This window comes from Leucopleurus acutus (genome assembly GCF_964270905.1).
Source record: "Leucopleurus acutus genome assembly, chromosome: 5".
In the NCBI taxonomy this organism is placed as follows: Eukaryota; Metazoa; Chordata; class Mammalia; order Artiodactyla; family Delphinidae; genus Leucopleurus; species Leucopleurus acutus.
Genome location: NC_139147.1, coordinates 120,247,737 through 120,269,398, shown reverse-complemented (window position 1 = coordinate 120,269,398; position 21,662 = coordinate 120,247,737). Strand labels below are relative to the sequence as shown.

The 21,662-nt window shown below is 40.1% G+C and overlaps 1 protein-coding gene across 2 annotated transcripts in view; it reads right to left on the bottom strand.

The window, feature by feature from the left end:
• SLC9A9 (solute carrier family 9 member A9) overlaps nucleotides 1-21,662 on the bottom strand; it is a gene marked incomplete at both ends in the record, with an annotated part of 539,820 nt that overhangs the window by 506,292 nt on the left and 11,866 nt on the right. For both annotated transcript variants that reach the window (XM_082840556.1, XM_082840557.1), the window contains one exon: nucleotides 17,628-17,830. In XM_082840556.1, the coding sequence (XP_082696682.1) occupies nucleotides 17,628-17,830 (203 nt within the window). The remainder of the gene's footprint in view (nucleotides 1-17,627; nucleotides 17,831-21,662) is intronic.

Here is a 21,662-nt window from a genome sequence, read left to right as displayed (position 1 = left end):
AAATAATTAGTATTATTTGTGTATTTTTAAATTTTACAGAAATTTAGCCATAACTAGCCTTTTGTATCCTGCTTTATACATTCAGAAGCGTTCTTACAATTTATCTACATTAATACATGTGGATCTTGTCTATTCGCTTAAACTGCTGTATAGCCTTCTGTTGGATGAATATATCACGATTGTTTTTTCCCTTCTCTGATAAGAGAATTAGGGCAATTAGGCATTTTCCTATTTTCACTATGACTAAAAATAATGCAATAGATATTCTTGTACTTAAGCCTTTGCATACATGTGTAAATTTCTCTAAAAGAGGAAAATACATAGCAGTAGAACTGCTGGATGATAAGGTATACGAATCTTCAACCGTAGTAGGTTGAAGTAACTTTAAAGTGGTTACACCATTTACACTCCACGGGAAAGTATAGGAGTATTTCTCTACCTTCTAGCCAACACTTAGTATTGACAGATTTCTAATTTTTACCAGTAAGATATATATGAGCTGCTACCACATTACTGTTTTCTTTGCATTTCCCATTACTAATGAAATAAGCATATTTTCCTTGTTTATTGGTCTTTTGTGACATCACTTTAGTGACTTTTTGGATCATACCTTTTACCCAGTATGACTTTTTCTTGTTTATTAGTTCTTCACACAACCTGATTACTATTCTGTTTTGGTTATTTACACTTCAAATACATTCTTCTATTCTCTCACCCCCTTAAACTTTTTAACATTGTTTTTTAACTTTGTCAGTGGTGTCTTTTCATGCAAAAGTTTTTCATTTTAATGTAGTAAAACTTATTCCATTTTTACTTTGATTCAGCTTTTGGTAACTTCTTTAAAAAAATCTTCTCTTACCTTGATGTCATAAATATATTTTCTCCTAAAGTTTTATAATTGGCTGTTTACCCTAAACTTTTAAAAGCCTGAGGAAAGGTAAGGGTATAATAATAAATAAATAAAGCAAGTTGCAAAGTTTGAGAGACCATCTGATTTAAATCACATAGAAAAATATGTAAAATATATATGTAAATATATTTTATTTGTAATAATAATTATAAATTATCATTGAGAAATTGTGAGATTTCTCACAAAACTATGATGACTTTTCAAGTAATTAAAATTCTAGAAATACACTATTGTGAACGTTATACATGCAAAAATGACAGATATAAGCACTGGTATTTCATTGGAGGTAGGTAATGTTTATAAACCCAGGCAAACTTAAGTGGAGAACTGAGAACAAAACATTCATATAATTCTAAATATTTAGCTTGGCAACACGGAGGTGTGGAAACAACACTGAACTCAAAGTCAGAAGACTTGGTCCTAAGACCATTTGGGCCGCAGATTAATCTTGACCAAGTCACATAAGCTTTCAGAGCCTCAGTTTCTGAAACACAGGGGCGATATCTGATCACCTCTTGGAATAATGGTGAGACTGAAATGGAAATAACTACCATGGAAAAGGGAATGCACAGTCATTATAATTCAGGCAGGGCTGAAGCTCAGGGTCTGTCTTCCTTACTTATAGACTACTACAGTTACCACTTGTCAATTAATTACAATAATAAGTAATAATTTAAAAAAACCCTGACATTTCCATAAGGCTGTTTTAAAAGTGCCTTCATACATAGACTCTCATTTTTTCTTTAAAACAACCTTTTGAGGTAAGTACTGTGAACACCCCATGTTTACAGAGGGGGAACCAAGGCTCAGAGAGATACGTGGCTTTCACAAAGTCACACCTTGTAAGTAGTAAGACTTGGACTCAAACCTTAGCTTCTGATTGTGAGTCCATTGCTTTGTTGATAACAATAAAGATAACAAAACTAACAGTTAATATACCTTGAACACTTACTATGAACCGGGCACTGTTCTAAGTGCTTTACATGTATGTTCTCATTTGCAACTCACAATGACCCTACAAAGTATTGATAGTTAGGAATATCCCATTTTACAAATGGGGAACTTGAAGCATAGGAAAACTAATCATCTCATCCAGCATCACACAGCTGGTAAGCAGCATTTGAACCAAGTAATATGACGCCAGGGACCACCTTCTTAACTAAAGTAGTCCATCTGCCATCCACCTATGGGTTCAGGTTATCCACTCCACTATTGGATGTGTCCTCATGAGCTTCAAATACATAAAGACCACCCACATTTTCCAGATCATTGCCACAGCACCTAGACACCGATGGGCAGACAGTCTCCTATGTTTCTGCATAAGATTCTTGACATATGAACTTACCTCTGTTACCTTTGTGACCCTTTACTAAGGTAACCATACCTTCTCGTTTGACCAGAACAGTCCCAGGTAATACCTGTTGTCCTGGCCTAATTATTTATCATGCCTCACTTAGCTCTCAAGAGTTCCAGTTTGAAAATCAAATGATATGGTCTCCTACTCCCAACCCTAGACACCCAGACTCCTGACTTTTAACTCCCTACATATAGCTTGGATTGGCTGCTGGTGCCCTTTGCTGTGTGGGTTGCCTACCCCCCTTTACCTCCACTAGCTGTGGTATTAACACAACAGGGGGACTCCCTGGCTACAGATCAGCAGGGGAAGAGAAAATAATAGGTGTGTGTGAGAAGGGCCTGGTCCCCCATCTCGCCAAGAGTATTCATTCCTCAGTACCCAGGGGAGGGTTGCAAAAGGAAAGATATCCAACAGAACTGAAAACCTGTGCCTCAAGAATGATTTCCCCCCTAATCTGGAATTGATCTTAATCTTGGCCAATTTTTATATTATAAGCCAAAGAAACTGTGCTTTCCAACCCTCAGAATATACAGGAGCATCACAGTCCCACAGAGTTTCTTTTTTGCCTTACAATTTTTCTGAGTTTGCATTATCTTTTTGGTCCTTAGTTTTGAAGTGTGCTTGCAGCTTCCCCGTCACAAGACCTCACCACAGAGCAACTGGCCTGGGGAAGCTGGACAGGAAAGGGCTGAGTCAGCAAGGACTACAGTCATAGCAGGCATGCTTGAAGGGATTTGGGGGAAGTGGGGTGGGGAGGAGGTGCTGAAGTCAGCAGAAAATGATACCATACATCTTGATTTAAAATTAAAATGATATATTTTTCAAACAGTGCATTCACCTTAAAAATGATGCATTAAAAAAACAACACCAAACTTCCTTCAACATGCCTACTTCAAACTTTGTCCCAAGGAGGAAAGCCATGCTTGCGAAGGGCCGATGTTAAGGAAGCAGAGTAACATTTACAGCAAACCTAACACTAAATAACTTTTTCTCCTTTATTTTGTAAACCTAAAGTGGGTATCACTGATCCCTGTTTTATAGATAAAGAAAAATATGAGAAGTTAACTTCTCCAAGTCTCAATGCTGAAAGTGGCAGAGGTAGAATTCAGCCCTAGGTGTAACTGCAAAAGTGCAATGGACTGAATATTTGCATCTCTTCAAAATTCATATGTTGAAATCCAACCCCTAAGTTGTTGGTATTAGGAGGTGGTGCCTTTGGGAGGTGATTAGGTTGTGAGGGTAGAGCCCTCATACTGTGAGGGTAGAGCCCTCATACATGGGATTAATGTCCTTATAAAAGAAAACTGAGAGAGCTCTCTCATTCTTTCTATCACGTAAGGACACACAGCAGGAAGATAGCCATCTATGAATCAGAAGGCTAGCTCTCACCAGATACCAAATATGCTGGTGACCTGATCTTGGGCTTTCCACCTTCTAAAACTGTGAGAAATAAATGTTTGTTGTTTAAGTCATCCAGGCTACGGTAATTTTTGTTATAGCTGCCCAAAAGGACAAAGACATAAACCTTACGCATTTCTCTATATCACCTTAGAGGTAGTCAGTTCAAGCTGAAGATATGCAGCTCTAATAGTGAAATTTTAAGACAATCACCATGTGAGAAAGAACTTTTTTGTGAGATGAAACACGTGGTGTGTGGATGTTTTCAGTTCTCCTAAAAATGCAATGGTATAGGTATATATTCAGTGGTGTGCTAGTAAATCATCTCTCTGGAGTAAAAAAAGCCTACAAGCCCCGATTTGCAGCAGTTGACAATTTCTGTAGTCTAAATACTCCTACCACGGCCCATTTCAAGTTGCCAATGTTTGATCAACTGGCTTGCAGATTCCTGGATATTTAATAAATAATCAGCTCTCAGAGCACAGACTCTCAGTACTCCACTGCATTATTTTACTTCAGCTATGTTTGAACTCATCATTTGGGTACTCTTCTTGCACACATAACCTATATAAAGCTTCTCAGACTATTGAAGGTATAGGAGACCAGAATATATTATATCCCCCAAAATATGCCTTTTTGGCCTTAGAATTATTTTGATCTGATTATTTTGAGAAACAGCAGACACAGGAGAAGCTCTGAAAACAGACTAGAAGTTACCCTTTTGTAAGGGAAACGTACATTAGGGAACCTCCGTTTGTAAGGGTGTTTCCTTCTAGGAAGAGAAGGATGACTCTAAATCATATGAAACTTATCAATAAAAAAGGCACAGACTTAAATCTGCATAATAACCTTACCCTCTTTACCATACATGTCCTGGTCACCTTCCTAACACTTGCCTCCCCTACACACTTCGTTATTTTAGCTAAAGATGGTACTGAAGCCTGAATTCTAAGCCATCTCTTTGGGTTACTCATTCCCTAGATTTCTCCCAGGTATACGTGAAATAAATACGTTAATAAACTTCTGTTTGTCTTTCTCTTGTTAATCTGTCTTCTGTTACAAGGGCCCTAGTCAAAAACCTAGACAGGCAGAAAGAAGGATTTTTCTCCCCTACAAGGGTCAATGTGTTAGACACGGGGATTTTCCTTCAGTGAAGGCTTTGTCACCTCTGCTGCTTAGAATACTGTCAGCCCCTTCAGAGGTTGCCAAGACTGAAAAGAGCCAGCTCACGCAGAGTCACGCCCTTCCCAGAGTAGCCCACATCCAAAGACAAAATGATTTGGTATTTTAGAGTCCAGGCCATCTCAGTTCAACTGCGGATGACCCTGAAGAGCCAGTCTAACTCCAGAGCTTCCCAGGGAGTTAGACAAAATTGTTGGGCCTGCATCACAGCTTAACTTCTCCCTTGGCCCTCTCAGGCTTTCTTCCTCTTCCATTCATAAGGTGTTGATCTCAAGGGCACTTAACCATCCCACTAAACTCCACCTCTGAGTCCTCTAGGAACCCAATAGTCAGAAAGAATGGTGAAGGGGGGACTTCCCTGATGGTCCAGTGGTTAGGACTCTGTGCTCCCACTGCAGGGGGCACGGGTTCTACCCCTGGTTGGGGAACTAATATCCTGCATGCCGTGCGGCATGGCCAAACAACCAAAACAAAACAAAATAAAAAAGGAGCAGTGAAGAGAACCTGAATTTGTAGACATTCTCGATTCAAACACCTCCACCTGAGGCAGAACTCTGTAAATCAGACCATGTCTAGTTAGCCTTATAATTAAAAATGGATCTGAGAGGAGCAGCTGGGAGACTCCTAAGGCAAGACAGGCTCACATGGCATCAGGAGACAAGCCAGTTAAATGCACAGCTTCCTTAAGGTTCTCACCTCTCTTGATGGTCCCCACCCTTCCTGTGCCACTGATGCCTATCCTACCTTCAGGCTGTATAAGCTACTAATGAGGAGCTTCTTAATGACCTTTGGGAAGAACCAGGAAACACAGTTGGATGGAACCTTCTATAACTACTCACTGGAGCCCGGCAATGATAAATGTGCACTCTCGCCACAGTTTACTGTTTTAGAAGGAATAGAGAAAAGAGGAAAGAAATTGAAAGATCCATGTTAAGTTTTATCTACTGAGACTATAAGCCTTATGAGAAATCTCTCTTTCTCCCTCCCTCCTTCTCTCTCCCTCTGTTTGTCTCTCCTGTGCCCAGCCTCCTTTTCTCCCTCTCCCTCTATCCTTACTTAATTATTTGGAGATGAGACTGCCAGCAATTCAACCCTCTGAGTAGCAAAAAGCCATCACAAAGCCCTGGTACTTCACTCTGAGGAGAAATCTGTGATAGATCCTTGGGTATAAAATGGCTGACAACTAAGACAGGACAGTAGCAGTGAGAAGCTGCAACTGAAAAGCAGAGAAGAATACTCCATTATATCACCCACTCACTTGCCAGGGTCCACAGAGTATCAACCATGTGCCAGGCACCAGCACGCATGTGCTGTCAGCTGGGAATACAGTGTGACCACAGACAGACCTGGTCCCTCCTCCTTTCCTGGGGCCTAGAGTCTGGTGAGGAGACAGACATTAATCCAACATCATCGATATAAATCTTAATTTACAACTCAGCTAAGATACAGTAGGAGAACACCCGCTGGAGCTTTGAGACGACAGAACTAGGCACTGAAGTATGGCAGTGTGGGATCACTTAGGGTGGGACTGAATGTTCTCACAAAGCTAACAGCCCCTAAGAGCATCCCTATCTCAGGCCAAGAGCCCGTGTACATACTGGTGCTGCTGAGACTCAGAATATAGTAGGATTTCAGAGAAGAGCAGAATTTTTCGGGAAACATCAAAAATAGTTAAAATAAAAATAAAATTTTAATAAAATATGAACTATTCTATTGGTCCTTAAGTTGAGGTGTACATATGTTAGGAAGTAAACAAGGTGATCCACCTGAGTGTGCAAAAAAACTTTTTATATTTTATTTTTATCTCATCCTTTAAAAAATTCTAGTTTGATACTGCTTTTTAATATACACAGTACATTGGTACAATAGTACTTTCATCTCATTTGTAAATAAATAGGCATATATTAGGTACACATAATAGTGTTTTACTGATGCACATATCAAAGTATGGAAATCAGTGTATTAAAGTACTTAGCAGTTAGCTGGTGCTTAATAATAACAATTAATATTTACTGAGGACTTATTAATGCTGTAACATATTATCTGGTTATATGAATTATTTAATTTAGTCCTCATAATAACCTTTTGAGGTTGGTACTAGTATTGCCTCATTTGACAAAACAAAGGCACCAACGGTTAGGTCACATGCTAAAGATCAGGTTAAAGGTAGACCAGGGGGCTTCCCTGGTGGCGCAGTGGTTGAGAGTCCGCCTGCCGATGCAGGGGACACGGGTTCATGCCCCGGTCCGGGAAGATCCCACATGCCGCGGAGCGGCTGGGCCCGTGAGCCATGGCCGCTGAGCCTGCGCGTCCGGAGCCTGTGCTCCTCAAAGGGAGAGGCCACAACAGTGAAAGGTCCATGTACCGCAAAAAAAAAAAAAAAAAAAAGGTAGACCAGGCATTTAAACCCAGGTATTCTGATTGCAGCGTGGGGCTCTAACCATATTATGCTGCCTCATACACGCCAGTTCCCAGCACGTATGTGTTGATGTTTAAAAGAATAACATTTTGGTGTTTTTTGGAAAGATCACCTAGGAGGAATATTTTGTTCTAACACACAATAAATACAAGACGTTAATAATTATAGAAAATAGAATCAAATAACAAGGTATAAGTCATTCTTTTAAGATTGGCCTCCCATGGAATATATTTCACCATGATCTTGAACTGAGTAGGATAGGGAAGTGGAGAGAATAGCTTCAGAGCCCTCAGCCACCCCCCTCTCCCCAAAATAGCTTTGAAAACCTGTCCTTTGATAGCTAAGTGGATGGCTACTCGGCACCCCAAAATGCTAGTCCACGGTGTGGTCTGCCATGCTGGCTCCCATATTTCCTAAAAATGTGTCTGTGCTACCACTTTAAGTCCCTTCTGGAACCAGGCAAATGGATGACCAAATGAACGTGCTAAGATGGTCCAAGACCAGGCAATAGTCAGGAGGCAGAGGTGACTGGGAGATGGGTGGGCATCTCAGTTGTTTCTCTCCATGGTGGTCTGGGATATTTTCTCGGGCTTGAAGCCAGGAATCTGAGAAGCTATCCCTTTACTCCATAGCTGCTCTCCTCTTATCAAATTTTGTCATGTTAGAAAGAGCACCATGCCAGTGTTCATCCTACTCATACACTTTCACATGACTTCTTTCCTTTCCCAGCGAAGAGTGAGTATGAGAGATATCAGTCCAATCTGTGCTCTAATCACATGACACTCCAAGAGACCATTGCCACCAACAGTTTTTACATTATTTTGAGTAGCTAGGCTTTTTGTTAAGAAATAAAATCAGACAGCTGGTTGGAATGCAAATAAATGCCACAAATAAATGTTCCAGTGGTCAGTTTCCTCAGAACATGAGTCCTGAGTGATGGTCTGTGAAGCAGAAGAAAGGAAGTCCTAAGAGTTTTTGAGTGCTGCCTCCATAGCCCTGTGTTAGAAAGCCGAGCTGCCTTCCAGGTGGCAAGGGCTTAATCCAAACTCTACCACACAGATCTGTCTAGGGTAATTCCTAACCCTGCATTGGGGGTGCTCCAAGTTACAATCAAACTGTAGTAGAATAACTCCTTCGTGTCTGGACTGTGCATTCTGAAGGCCAGACTGCAAAAGTTGCCAGGATGCTAGGCAGAGCCTGCCTGTCTTTGGGGCATGGTGTTCTGTTATTTCTACATTTTCTGCATTTTCACTGCCCAGTCCAAGCGGACGTCTCTCTTCTTCTCCTCTACCCTTCTCAACCACAACAAATAGAATTTTTCCAGAACTTTTTGTATAGACAAAAATGGTCTTGGATGTTGATGAAAAATATAGCAAAGAACTGGCAAGGGAAGAAAATGACCTCCAGAAAGCAAAGGCATCTAGTCTTATTTAGTTTTGCCCTCTGTTTTGAACTTCTCTGCTTACAGATCTCTGCGTGGCTCACTCCAACTTCATTCAGATCATGGCTCCAGCTTCACCTCCTCAATGAGACCTTCCCTGCAGGACATACCTAAATACACTTCTCTCACCATCCCCTCATTTTGTTAACCTTTCTTTATAGCACGTGTCTCCACCTGGCATTAGATTATGAATGCTTATGTTGAACTGTACTTCATCTATCTCTCCCCTAGAACCTAAGCTCCATGAGATTGAGGACTTTGTTTTGTTCACTACTGTATTTGCATCATCTAAAACAAACTGGCATATGATTAGTGTCCAATCAATAAATATTTGTTGAATGACTAAATGACTAAAGAAAATCTATGTTGTTCAATGACTAAATTAAAACCAAATGGAACTAATCATCAGGGAAATGCAAATCAAAATCACAAGGACACAGGAGATATCATCTCACACCTGTTAGAATGGCTATTATCAGAAAGACAAAAGGTAACAAGTGTTGACCATGATGTAGAGAAAAAGGAACACTTTTCACACTGTTTGTGGGAATGAAAATTGGTGCAGTCAGCATGGAAAACAATATGGAGGTTTCTCAAAAAATTAAAAAATAGATCTACCATATGATCCAGCAATCCCACTTCTGAGAATATATCCAAAGGAATTGAAGTTAGGATCTTCGAGAGGTAGCCACACACCCATGTTCATTGTCTCATTATTTACAATAGCCAAGACATGGAAATGACCTAAGTGTCCACTGATGGATAATTGGATTAAGAAAATGTGGTGTATATATAGAGATATATGCAACTGAATTATTCGACCGTACAAAAGCAGGAAACCCTGCCATTTGCAACAACATGGATGGACCTTGAGAACATTATGCTAAGTGACATAAGACAGGGAAAGGCAACTACTGTATGATCTCACTAACTTAGAATCTAAAAAGAAGAAAAACAACGAACTCATGGAAACAGAGAACAGATTGGTCGCTGCGAGACCTGAGAGATGAGGAGTGTGAAAAATGGTTGAAAGTGGTCCAAAGATACAAAGTTCCAGTTATAAGGTAAATAAATCCTGGGGATATAATGGACAGCATGGTGACTCTAGTTAATAACATTGTATTGTATATTCGAAAGTTGTTACAAAGTTAAAAGTCCTCATCACAAAAAAATTTGTAACTACATGAGGTGATGAATGTTAACTAAACTTACTGTGATGATCATTTTGCATTTGATATAGATATATAGATATCTATATATCTATATAAAATCATTATGTTGTACACCTTAAACTAATATAATTTTATATGTTAATTTTATCTCAATAAAATTGGGAAAAAAATTTAATGGAATATTTAGAGTTGAGACATTTCTGAAATCATTTCTCAGGCCAACGCTCTACAAAGAAAGTTGAACAAAGGTGGAAGAAAACAGATAAAGCAAATTTAAAATGTCAGCTTTCTTTATTAACGACAGATCTCTTAACTAAGATTTATGATGAAAGTAGCTAAGTCTATCCAAACAGCCTCATCCCATGCTCTGCCAAGCTTGAGATCCCTCAGGACAATCTCACGTGTAAGAGTCAAGACTTGTCATGATAAAGAAACATAAATCATGAATCCCTGTTCTCTACAGAATGGAGAAATAATTGATAGTGTCCTACAAATGTTTCTCCAAACCCAAAGTGCTGATTTATCGTGATGCTTGCTTCTCTTATTGTGCCTAGAACAGTTTTAGAGATTTCTTTCTTGTCTTTTCTTTATCTTCTCCAAAAGTGTCCCAGCACTAACTGCACATATTTATCTCATGGTCTGATGACTCCTTCTGATCAAGCTGTTCCTGTTACTAGAAGAGCTTGCCTCTGAGCCAGAATAATCAAGCAAAAAGAAAGACTGGAAAGAACAGAAATAATTTACAAATAAATATGTGAGTATTAAGACTCTGAACGACAAACGGTCAAAATCACCATCAGAAAAAGTTGGACAGTGAGAAAAATATTAAGACACCCATGTTTTGATACTGCAAATACAAAATTATTTTTTAAAGTCATATAATTAGCTGTGGCTATAAGGACTTCCTTAAAATATCTCAAAAATATACAGTATTATCAACACAATTGATAATAGCTTCAGTCTGACCTATTTGCCTGGTAATTCTCTTTACTGCAACAATAGGACAGATTACTCAGCAGTGTAACTTACTCCTTACCAAATGGTAACTTTCCTTACCAAATGATAGTGTCACTTGTCACACAGGAAGTGAAGACTTGGCAAACATTTCACTGGGTAGTTTCCTTCGACTTTTCACATTACAGTCAACTGACTTATAAATTATAGGAAGTATAAATTTAACTGTGCTGACAACTTTTTGAAAACCTACTGGTCTGCAAGACTTTTCCAGCCAAATGGTCTGCTGACCTTTCCAACTCAATGTGGAAAAACATAATGTGTTAAGTCAATGATAAATAAATTAATGATGAGACAAATTAATTCATTCATCAGTTTTAAACTATACTTACGATTTTCCACTACAAACCAGCTCCTTCCCTTAACTTTTAAGGTCTCCATTTCTGTCCTGCCACTCTCTGTGAACCCACAAGAGAGGGCAGCAGAATTAGCTATACTCTCTTCCTCCTTGTGCCCAATTGGCCCAAACTCTACAGCGTCTTCCTTCCTTGCTTCTCTTCCATCTGCCTCTTGGTTACCATTCAAGCTTAGCCTCATCTGTCTCTCTGCTTTCATTCTCTACTTTGTACACAGGAGCCTAACTATTTCTTTCCTTTTGTCAACATTGCACTCTTCCACTGACTACCAATAGAGTAGGCATTACTCAGCCTGGCATTTGAGGGATTCTGTAACCAAGATCTGCCTTTATTCCCACACTATGTTTCACTGGTCTTCCGTACTTCAAATTATCGGAAATGTTTTTCTTTCTTGGAATATTCTCTACCCCTTTTTCTACCTCCACATCATGCTTTCATCTCTGCTTGGAATGACTCTCCTACCTTCACACACTACATGTATCACCACCAGAGTTAATCAGCTATCCTTCTTTGAAATCTTTCCTGTCACCCTAACAAGAAATAATATTGCCCCCTCTGAATGTCTGTGGTATCTGACCCACTCCTTTGATAGCTGTCTTGTGGTGTATTTGTTCATTTATTCATATGATGTGTTTTCCCCAATTTACTAATAAACTCTTTGAGATCTTTCTTTATTTCAGAATTGAAACGGATGAGACTCACTCAGTTCACTTGTGTTGAAAGAATGAATGAATGAATGAGTGATGGAGAAAGTTCTTTTATCTCCTGCTCTTCAAGAGCAAGATTTAAACTTCCTATTGATATGAAATTCAGAAATGCTTAGTAGACATTTTAGTATGCCTAAATACTCTGTAACAAATTAATGTCTGTAAAGCCACTGTGTAATAGAATATAGGCCCCACTCAGTTAAAACTACTTAAGGATACATCAGATCCACAGAACAGTTTTGACAAACAGTGTTGGAAACATTAACTGGATAGATACAAAGCTACACGATCTAGTTTTATTCTCTCAGAAGGTTGTTTTGAGATCATCAGCTGCTCATAACATAGAGAAAAATACTGTTTTCACACATCTTTATGCGAAAATATTTTTTCCTTATCTGCATTGAGCATGACCAAAAGAAGCTTGGCATATGGTATTTCCTGAAATTTTTATATGTTTATAATGTGGCATAAAAGCACAGTACACTGCTGCATATATACGTGCCAACAGCTCTCACATTTTCCAGTTTTATACCTTCTTATTGGAAGAAACTCAGGGAGCCATCAAGCCCAGAGCTGTTTCCAAACACATCAAGGCCTAACCGTTTCAGAAACGCACGTGCTCTTACAAGTATTCCAAGAGATGATTCTATAGCACAGGAATTTATTTCAGCCTCTTCAAATCCTGAAGTCAGAAATTTCATCCAAGTCCTTAAACTACATTCTTCTGAGAGTAAAACTCATTTCCTCATCCTGTAACTTTTGGAAACAAAGGCCAAATACTCCCTTAAATCTGTACCACAAAGAAAAAGGTCCCAGTGGAGCCGCACCAATGGCTTCTGTAACACCATGGTGCTAGACCTCTTTCTGTAATTCTGACCATCCTCTTCTCTTTCCAGCACTTGTCCTCACCTCCTTCCACCCATCTCAGCGTAAGATAGCCCAGGCCTCAGTCCTTCTCTGTCAGGGCCACTCAAGAGCCTGTCCAATGGTGTGGGATATGATACATCACTCAGGACTCAGAGTAAAGTGCTATGCGTCTCCGTTCTGCCTCTGACCAGTAGTGGGGCCCTGGACCTACCATGTAATTTCTCTGGATATGAATTTCTATCTATATGTGCACAACTAAGATTAGATAATATCTTAATCTCTTCAACCATTAAGTGTCCAGTACACTATTCTACCAACTCCAAGATGATAACTTCCAAATAGTCTAGCTGTATATACTCCACCAAGCTCTCAGATTCTTCCATTTACTCATTCATTCATTCACAAACTATTTATTTAGCAGCAATATGCATCAGGCACCATGGTAATCTTTGGGGATACACTGGTCAATAAAAAAGGCATGATCCCTGCCTTTGTGAAGTTTACAGTCTAGTGGACATCAAACAATGTAAGAATGATAATTAATAAGCAAGAAAATACATATAAAATTTCATATGGTGCTAAGTACTTTGAAACAAAAGAGAGGGCAGGAGAGAAAAAGAGAGAGGGGATACAGTGTAAGAAAATCACAGCGCAAGCCCTCTCTGAAGGGATGGCATTTCAAGATTCTAAGGGTAAGAAGGAGGCTGACACCCAAAGAGAAGGAGTAAGACCATTTTAGGCAAAAAGAATAATATGTGTAGAGGTCTAGAAGCAAGAAAAGTACTTTGTGTATAAAAGGGGCTGATAGATCTGCAGCAGTGGAGGTGAGGAGAAGAAGCAGAAAAGTGGCATTTCTCTCCTCACTATATTCACCTGAACACAACACAGGACCAAAATCAGTGGTTCCCAAACTTGTTTGCACATTAGAATCACCTGGTGAAAGGGGGAAAAGCAGGGGCGGGGAGGGGGTTGAACTGAGAGATTGGGATTGACATATATACACTAATATGTACAAAATAGATAAGTAATAAGAACCTGCTGTATAAAAAAAAAAAAAAGAATCACCTGGTGATCTTCGAAAAGTTCCAAAGCTCAGGTGGCACCCCAAACCAGTAAAATGACAAACTCCAGGGGTGGAACACAAGCATCAGGATTTTTTGCAGCTTCAAATGATTCCAAAATTCAGACAAGTTTGAAAATCACTGACTTAAATCAATTTTAGGGCTTAAGTTCTTCTTTTACTCTTCTATAAAATGATGGAGTTCAACTTAATCAAGTCAGGGCTCTTTCTTTTTTTTTTTTTTTTTTTTTTTGCAGTACACGGGCCTCTCACTGTTGTGGCCTCGGGACGCGCAGGCTCAGCGGCCATGGCTCACGGGCCCAGCCGCTCCGCGGCACGTGGGATCTTCCCTGACACGGAGCACGAACCCGCATCCCCTGCATCGGCAGGCAGACTCTCAACCACTGCGCCACCAGGGAAGCCCAGGGCTCTTTCTTGCTCTAAATTAGATGATCTCTCTCCAGATGCAGATCCACAGTCATTTTCACCCATCCTCTTCCACAAATCTTCCTTCCCTCCCTTGCCTCTATCCTAGGACTCCCACATTCTCCCAGCCAGACCTGAAGCCTTAGAATCTTAGATTCTTCTCTTCACAGTGTTCCTATAAATCAAGCAGGTTCTGTTGATCCAAAGCGTTGATGAAGCCCTTCTTCCCTTTTCACCTAGATAATCACTTCCTGCAGCCTCACCCTCCAGTCCTGCCCACATCTTTCTGAACTCAATCCTGCTGCCTATTCAAGCCATAGCCACATTTCAAAGCCCTTCTCAAGTTCCACATCCTCCAGGAAGACTCCCTAACAAGCTCAAGTATCTATGACAACTAATCCGTAAAGCTTCATAATTCTCATTGTCTATATGATACAATTTAGAACTGAATTATATACTAACGTATATTATACATTGGTCTTATCTCCCCAAGGGATGTTAAATAAATGGAAAAAAATCCACATATTTTATTAATCCCTGGCATATATTAAGCATTCAAATATTAGTAGCAGCAATGGTAGCACTGGTCTTAGAGGTAGTGCAGTGGTGATGGTGTTGGCAGTGGTATTAGAAGTGGCAATGGAAGTAGTAGTAGAGGCAGTGACAGCAACATAAAGGGCCTTATGACAGGTACTTTATATACATCATCTCATTTAAACATTAAAACAATCCTACAAAATAGTTCTAATCTCCCCACTTTACAAATAAAAAAGTTGGAGATCAGGAAGTTCAAGGAATTTACTAAGGATAGATGGCAGATCTATCTGGTCCTGAATTTTTTTCCCATTACTCCATGTTACCTCCCTATAAGCCTTCCAATAAACAGGCCCTTTTTTGGAATTCTTTTGCATCTGACATAAATTAATTGCGCGATTGATATGAATACCTGCATGCAGTGGACAATTCCCAGTAACAAATACAGACTATGAGCATTTCATTTTTGCAGACTAACTAGGGTCCCCCAAAATTGGCACTTAAGCAACAAATGTGTGTTAAGATATACTCTGGCCATTTACAAAAATGATCCTTTCCACTTAAAGTTGTCTAATATGGTAAGTGTACCAGTGGATACCCCTTTCTCCACCAGCAAGGAGCTGGAGGATTTACCCTGGGTACTGAGCTGCCTATTGCCAACCTGGGATGCCATGAGGAACAAATGCTAATTGTGAGTCAATAAGTCACACAATTTAGAAGGTAGTCTATAAAATACTTGAGCATTCAAGGTCACTGAAACATTTCATGTGCAGAACTCATAATCCACTCAATGAAAAGATCAAGAAGGCCCCAGAAACTTAGACATTTTCTCCATCTCTTGCCTTAATTTTTCAAAAGCAAACACTGGAGTTTGGCTGCTAATAAAAAAAATCAATAGGTGAACAACACAGTAACAAAATTTCTGATCAGGTGTTTGTAGGCTATCCTGTTAGAGAACAATTTGCTATAAATAAAACAGAGATAATTATCAGCATCTTTGGGATGGAGGTGGTGGTGGCGGTCAACCTGTTTGGAGAAATAGTGCTGCTTAGAAATGCAGATAAAATAGGTAAGAGAATGAGGAGGGAAATAATTTATGTTCCGATGCTAAGCAAAGTAAAACTGAAGACAGTGTTTAAATTATGCCGCTAACAAGGTCACTTTAAAAAATCATTTCAAGATAGATAGTTTTCTATTATTCATGTAAATAGAAAGAATCTCATGGAAGAGATCATCCAAAATAGCAGATCTAGAAGTTGCTCCTATTTACTTCAGAAATACATTATTTAATTTGCTTTTTTGTGCTTCACTGCACTTTACTAAGTCTGATTTAGGCTAGTATTATAATCAGTTTGACTTTCCTGAGCCCTCACCAAGTGCTAGGAGGAAGTTAATCTAGAATGTGCTAGTGGAAGATAATGTGAAAAAAAAAACACTAGAAATTACTCATCTTGAATGAAGAAAAATCCAGATCATGTATCTCCCCTCCTGTCTCAAATCTCTTGAAATGAAAAAAAAATGTGTATTTTAAAAGAAAACTAAATTTATATGGGATAAAATTGATAAAGTGCACTTCCATAATAGCAAGGAAGTTCTCGGCTCTGACACAAAACGATCTAGAATAAATCTCATAAGATCCTGATTCTTAGCATGTACTTGTGTTGTTAAACACAAATTCACTTATTCCAAAGACTGATCCACACACAAGACACCACAGAAGGTAACCTCACCTGTTTTCTGACCCAGAGTCCTGATAGTAGAAGAAAGTTTCCCTCCTAATAACTGAAGCAATTCACGCATTTGCAATAATAAAAAATTTTTTAAAAGATGAGTAACTTCACAATTCTTTTTTCAATCTAAGTTTCCCTAACTAAACTGATGGAGTCAAGATCTCTTGAGATTGACTGTGTGTCAGTGTATTTATAAACAGCCAAGTGGCCAATGTTTTGTGTTGGCAGCTAAAAGTCAGCCATTCTAGATCAAGGCTTGCAAGTGAAAATTTTTTTATTCTCCTCCATTTTCCTTTTGACTTAAGGGAGATTTAAACTGCATAGCCAGCTGGTAATACATACAACAACACTTAAAACACACATGTGGGACTTCCCTGTAGTGCAGCGGTTAAGAATCCGCCTGCCATTGCAGGGGACACAGGTTCCACCCTTGGTCTGGGAAGATCCCACATGCTGTGGAGCAACTAAGCCCGTGCGCCACAACTACTGAGCCTGTGCTTGAGAGCCCGCGAGCCACAACGACTGAGCCCAACTACTGAGCCCAAGCACCGCAACTACTAAGCCCGTATGCCACAACTATTGAAGCCTGCGCGCCTAGAGCCTGTGCTTTGCAACAAGAGAAGCCACTGCAAGAAGCCCGCGCACCACAACAAAGAGTAGCCCCTGCTCACCGCAACTAGAGGAAGCCCATGTGCAGCAACCAACGGAACCAAAAATTAAAAAAAAAAAAAACATGTGAAAACTTGAATCAAGTAACATGAAAGGCAGAGTCAGCTTAATTACTATTATCTTTTTACCTAATGTAACTGTGGCTTGCAAAACAGTTATAATAAAAAGCATTATTTTTCCAACTTCTAGAAAAAAAATACAGACAACTGAGCTTAAAATCAGAGTATATCAAGGCATTAACCACTTAGCTAAATCACCCCATTAGTGTGGTGTTGATAAAGGGCATACGTATGTGTATGGATGCGTCACTTATGGTGGCTCATATATGATGCAATTATTTATACTGGAAAACAAAAATATGTGACCAGAGAGGGAGGATCCTTACCTTTTCAAGTATAGCGTTGCCTTGATGAGGATTGATGTTGTGCCGGCTTATTTCTCTCTTGTATTTATATTCATAAACTTGGTCAGTGATATTAATCAGCAGAGTTGAAGGGCTGAAGACCAGTTTTCCACAATCATACACAGTTCCACTTTCAATATCAGTTGGTGCTGTAGCGTATCGTAAAATTAATCCCATTACAAGGCCTAAAATAAAGAATAAATAATTGCACTGGAGAAATGTAATCTAAAATGTTCATTACTAGATGCTTTCAAATATATGATTTGTAACTTGTGTAGGTGGCAGGAGAAAGGGTCGTTGCCTGGTTTAGAAAATTGTTCACTCTTCCATAGATACCAGCTCAACAGACTGTATCGTTAAAATATTTGTGATGGACACTGTTAATACTTCTCCTTTTTTCCTTCCTAATGGACCCACAGGTTTTGGAGAGAAGAGCTACCCACCTCTTCTATCCATCCAAGTGCTCAAGAAAACCTTGGCTCCATGAGAGATACTGTAATCTAATCAGTCAGGAGATGGAATTCCCCTGGAGAAAGTTTCTGGTCCACAGATCAGCACATATCTGAGACAGCCCCATCAGGCTAAAAGGTTGCACTTATATACTGTGGTTAGGGGACAACTGTTCTTATTCTCTCCCTCAGGATATGATCAAGACAATATGTTTCTCTACTTTTTGCTGGCAGGTATCTTGTGACCTTGAGGGGATATAGTCCAAGGACACAGTCAATATACCGAGGATGGTTGGACTGAGATATAGACAGAACCCAGGTCCTGGATGCCTTCACTGAGCCCTGGATCAACCTATCCTGGAGCTACCCTAATTCTAGACTTCCTGTTATGTGACATAATACATTTTCTAATTTTTCAAACAATGTAAAATCAAGTTTCTGCTTACCTGCAGCCAAACGCATTCTAATGATACAATATTCCCTTAGTGAAGAGTTGAACTCAAGTGACAGTCCTTGACTTTTGAGTTTACAGACTCTGTTAGGATGCTCATGGTAATCTGATAAATGTGAACTCTCTTAATATTGTGAATTTATTAACAAAATCACAAAGACACTTTAGAGGTCCACACATTCCTCAATTTAAAATTAGGATTGATGTATTTGTTTTAGGATAAATCCACCGTTCACTCATTAAAACATCAAAGTTTGGAGGTTTTAACCACTCTTTTGTAAATCTAGTCATCTAATGGCCTTTCACATATTCAATAAAACATTTGTTGGGTGCATATTTTGTTTCAGACATTTATAGACTTAAAATAAAAATACAGTCCCAGTCCTACAGGAGCTGAAGTTTATAACGTGAAGATCCATAAGCAAACAATTATAATACAACGTGACGTGTGCTATGACCGCTGGTAAGTCCCCTGTGTTATACGAGTATAAAGAGGAGACACTCCAAAGCTCTGTGAATGATGCAAAGCTTTAGATGAATCTTAAAAGGTCACATAAGATTTGTCCAGATGACCTGAATCAGGGAATGAGTTGGGATCCAGGCTGCACATGTGGGTGGCAGCACGTGAGTTACGGCAGAGACAGATAAATGTTCCCTAGGATTTTTGTTTGCCAATGTGTAGAATAGTTGTCAGGAAGTGGCTGCTTGGCCAGAGATTGTGTTTCCAGCTCTCTGGCGTTTGGTTGGGTTCTCACCGATGGAATATAAGCAAAAGTGATGTGTGCCACAGCACCGAAGAAGTAGGTGAGTTTTCTCCCTTCTCTTTCCCCATTTGTCATATGGATGGGGCAGAAACAAAGGCCCTATAGGTATAGGTAGACAGAGTCACCACATTGAAGAAATCTGCGTCCCTGAGACACCAGGTAGGGGAAAGCCATCCGCCAACCAGGAAAACCTGCACTGGACTGTTACTTGAGTGGAAAGTTAACTTCACTTGTGTAGTCACTGAAATGTGAGTGGTTCTGTGTTAACAGTCACTAGGATAACCTCATAATATAATCTATAAATACAGAGGAATTTAAGAAATCTGATGGATTTAGGGAATCAGCAGTGGAGTAAGAAGAGAATAGGTGGAGAGAGACAGAGACAGAGACAAAGAGAGAGAAAAACTCTAGACCACAGGGGCCAGGTCATAAAGAGACTCCTCTGTCATGCTAAGAAGTTTTTATTTTTAACCCAATGGTAATATAGAACTATTGAAAGATTTTAGGCAGGACAGTAAAACAGTCAGATTTTCATATAAGATCTATCACTTTGGCAGTAATGTAGAGAGCTAGAGTACTAGGTGAGAATGAAAGCAGATTTCTGTCAAAAATATTTTTACCTTACTTGTTCCTGCTTCAGTATTTGGCCCACTCCCCCATAATAGTGAGAAATATTTTATCTTAACCTTTGCCAGCATGAAAAAATAAGTGATGGGTATGTAACCACCACGAGCACTTGACCCATCATAGAACAGTGGGCAGCCTTCCATGTGCAGTGTCAAATGACTACAATAAAACAAGTCAGGAAAGAGAAGGGAAGACACACCACATACACTGCACATGGTTTAGGGTGCCTGTGTAAGAACATCACTTTTCCAACACTCTAGTGGAATCCTAGGAAGGACTCGTTTTCTAAAAGTTACTTGGCAATTACCATGGATGATACTATGACCTCTGCTTTCTGCTAAGTGGAATATAAAGAAGGGAAACAAGGTACTACATGCATAGGGCCTGAATGGAGAGAACCTGTATTGGTAATATCTGAAATTCCCAAAGGGTGAGCCGTGAGCCGCTTATTTTTGCAATATGCTTTCAGTGCGGTAGCAAGAAGTAAACATGTAGTGTCCACCATTTTTTCTCAAGCAGGGAAAACAAGTATTTGTCATAATAACAAGTGCTTAGTACCTGGGTTTCTGTGGTTAAATTCATACAATGCCTCAAAAGCTGAATGGCCGTGCCTGGCCCTCTGTACCATCTCTGGTTCCAGCGTTCGAGAACGGCACACTGGAGTAAGTGGAGTAAGCTCCTCGCTGCCAGAGGTGACCAGATGTAATAGCCATGAAAATGCACCTTGCAGATAGATCTCCCACTACGAGGAGTGTGTAGTCTGACCAATGGTCTGGAATTCATGACTGCAGTCATGCTGAACCCAGCCAATGACTGATCGCAGCAGGGGCACTAAGACAGGGATATGGGACTCCTCTGAAGGGTCACCATGGCTCAAAGACTCCGCATCAGCTTTGCCCAACCTTTCTTAGAACTGTACCGCAGCCTAAACCTTTTCCTACGCAGCCTCCCCTCCTTCCCTCTCTCCACAGGGGTTGGTTGGTCTGCTCCAAGACCTGATAGCTGGCCCAGCATCCGCAGTCTCCCTCCCCATTTTTCCTCAAAGGAATTTTCCCCCAATAAACATTTTGCACAGCTAATCTCTCTCCAGCATCTGCTTCTTGGAGGACCCAAATTAACACACTAGAAAGATGGCCCTGGCCCTCCTTCTACCCAATCCCAAGAGTTGAGAGGAATCAACATCTTGGCACAGTACAAGGGCCAGTGGGGAAGCTGCAGCCTCACCATGCACTCGGTTAAGAAATGCATCCACCCATTTGTGTGCAGTAGCAGCAACGAGAAAATCCCTAATGTTGGAGGCCAGACACCTACTCATAGAGCCTCATAATGCTTTTGACAGCCACTCAGAGCTTTAGCTGTATGCTGACACAAACGCAGAATGTTGAGTTAACACACTCCAGCCCAGTACTGCAGGACAGCAGGTGACAGATAAAGTAGGATTGCTAGTAGGAAGAAAATGCTAATGAAAGGGGTTATTTTTATACTCCCACAAAGATACAGGGTAAACAGAGCATCAACCACTTGTGCACAGAAGAAGAAAAGAGGGGACTGTCTACCATGACTTATGGACACAAACCAGTACTCTCTTTGGTAAGCCACGAACCAGAACCCTACCTGCCCGAGGAGAAAAGGAGGCAGCCTGTCCCAGCAAAGCAATACCACAAACACATGTGTGCATAGCCCTGACCCCAGGTTGTATCCTCACAAGCATGACACTTTGCTGAGC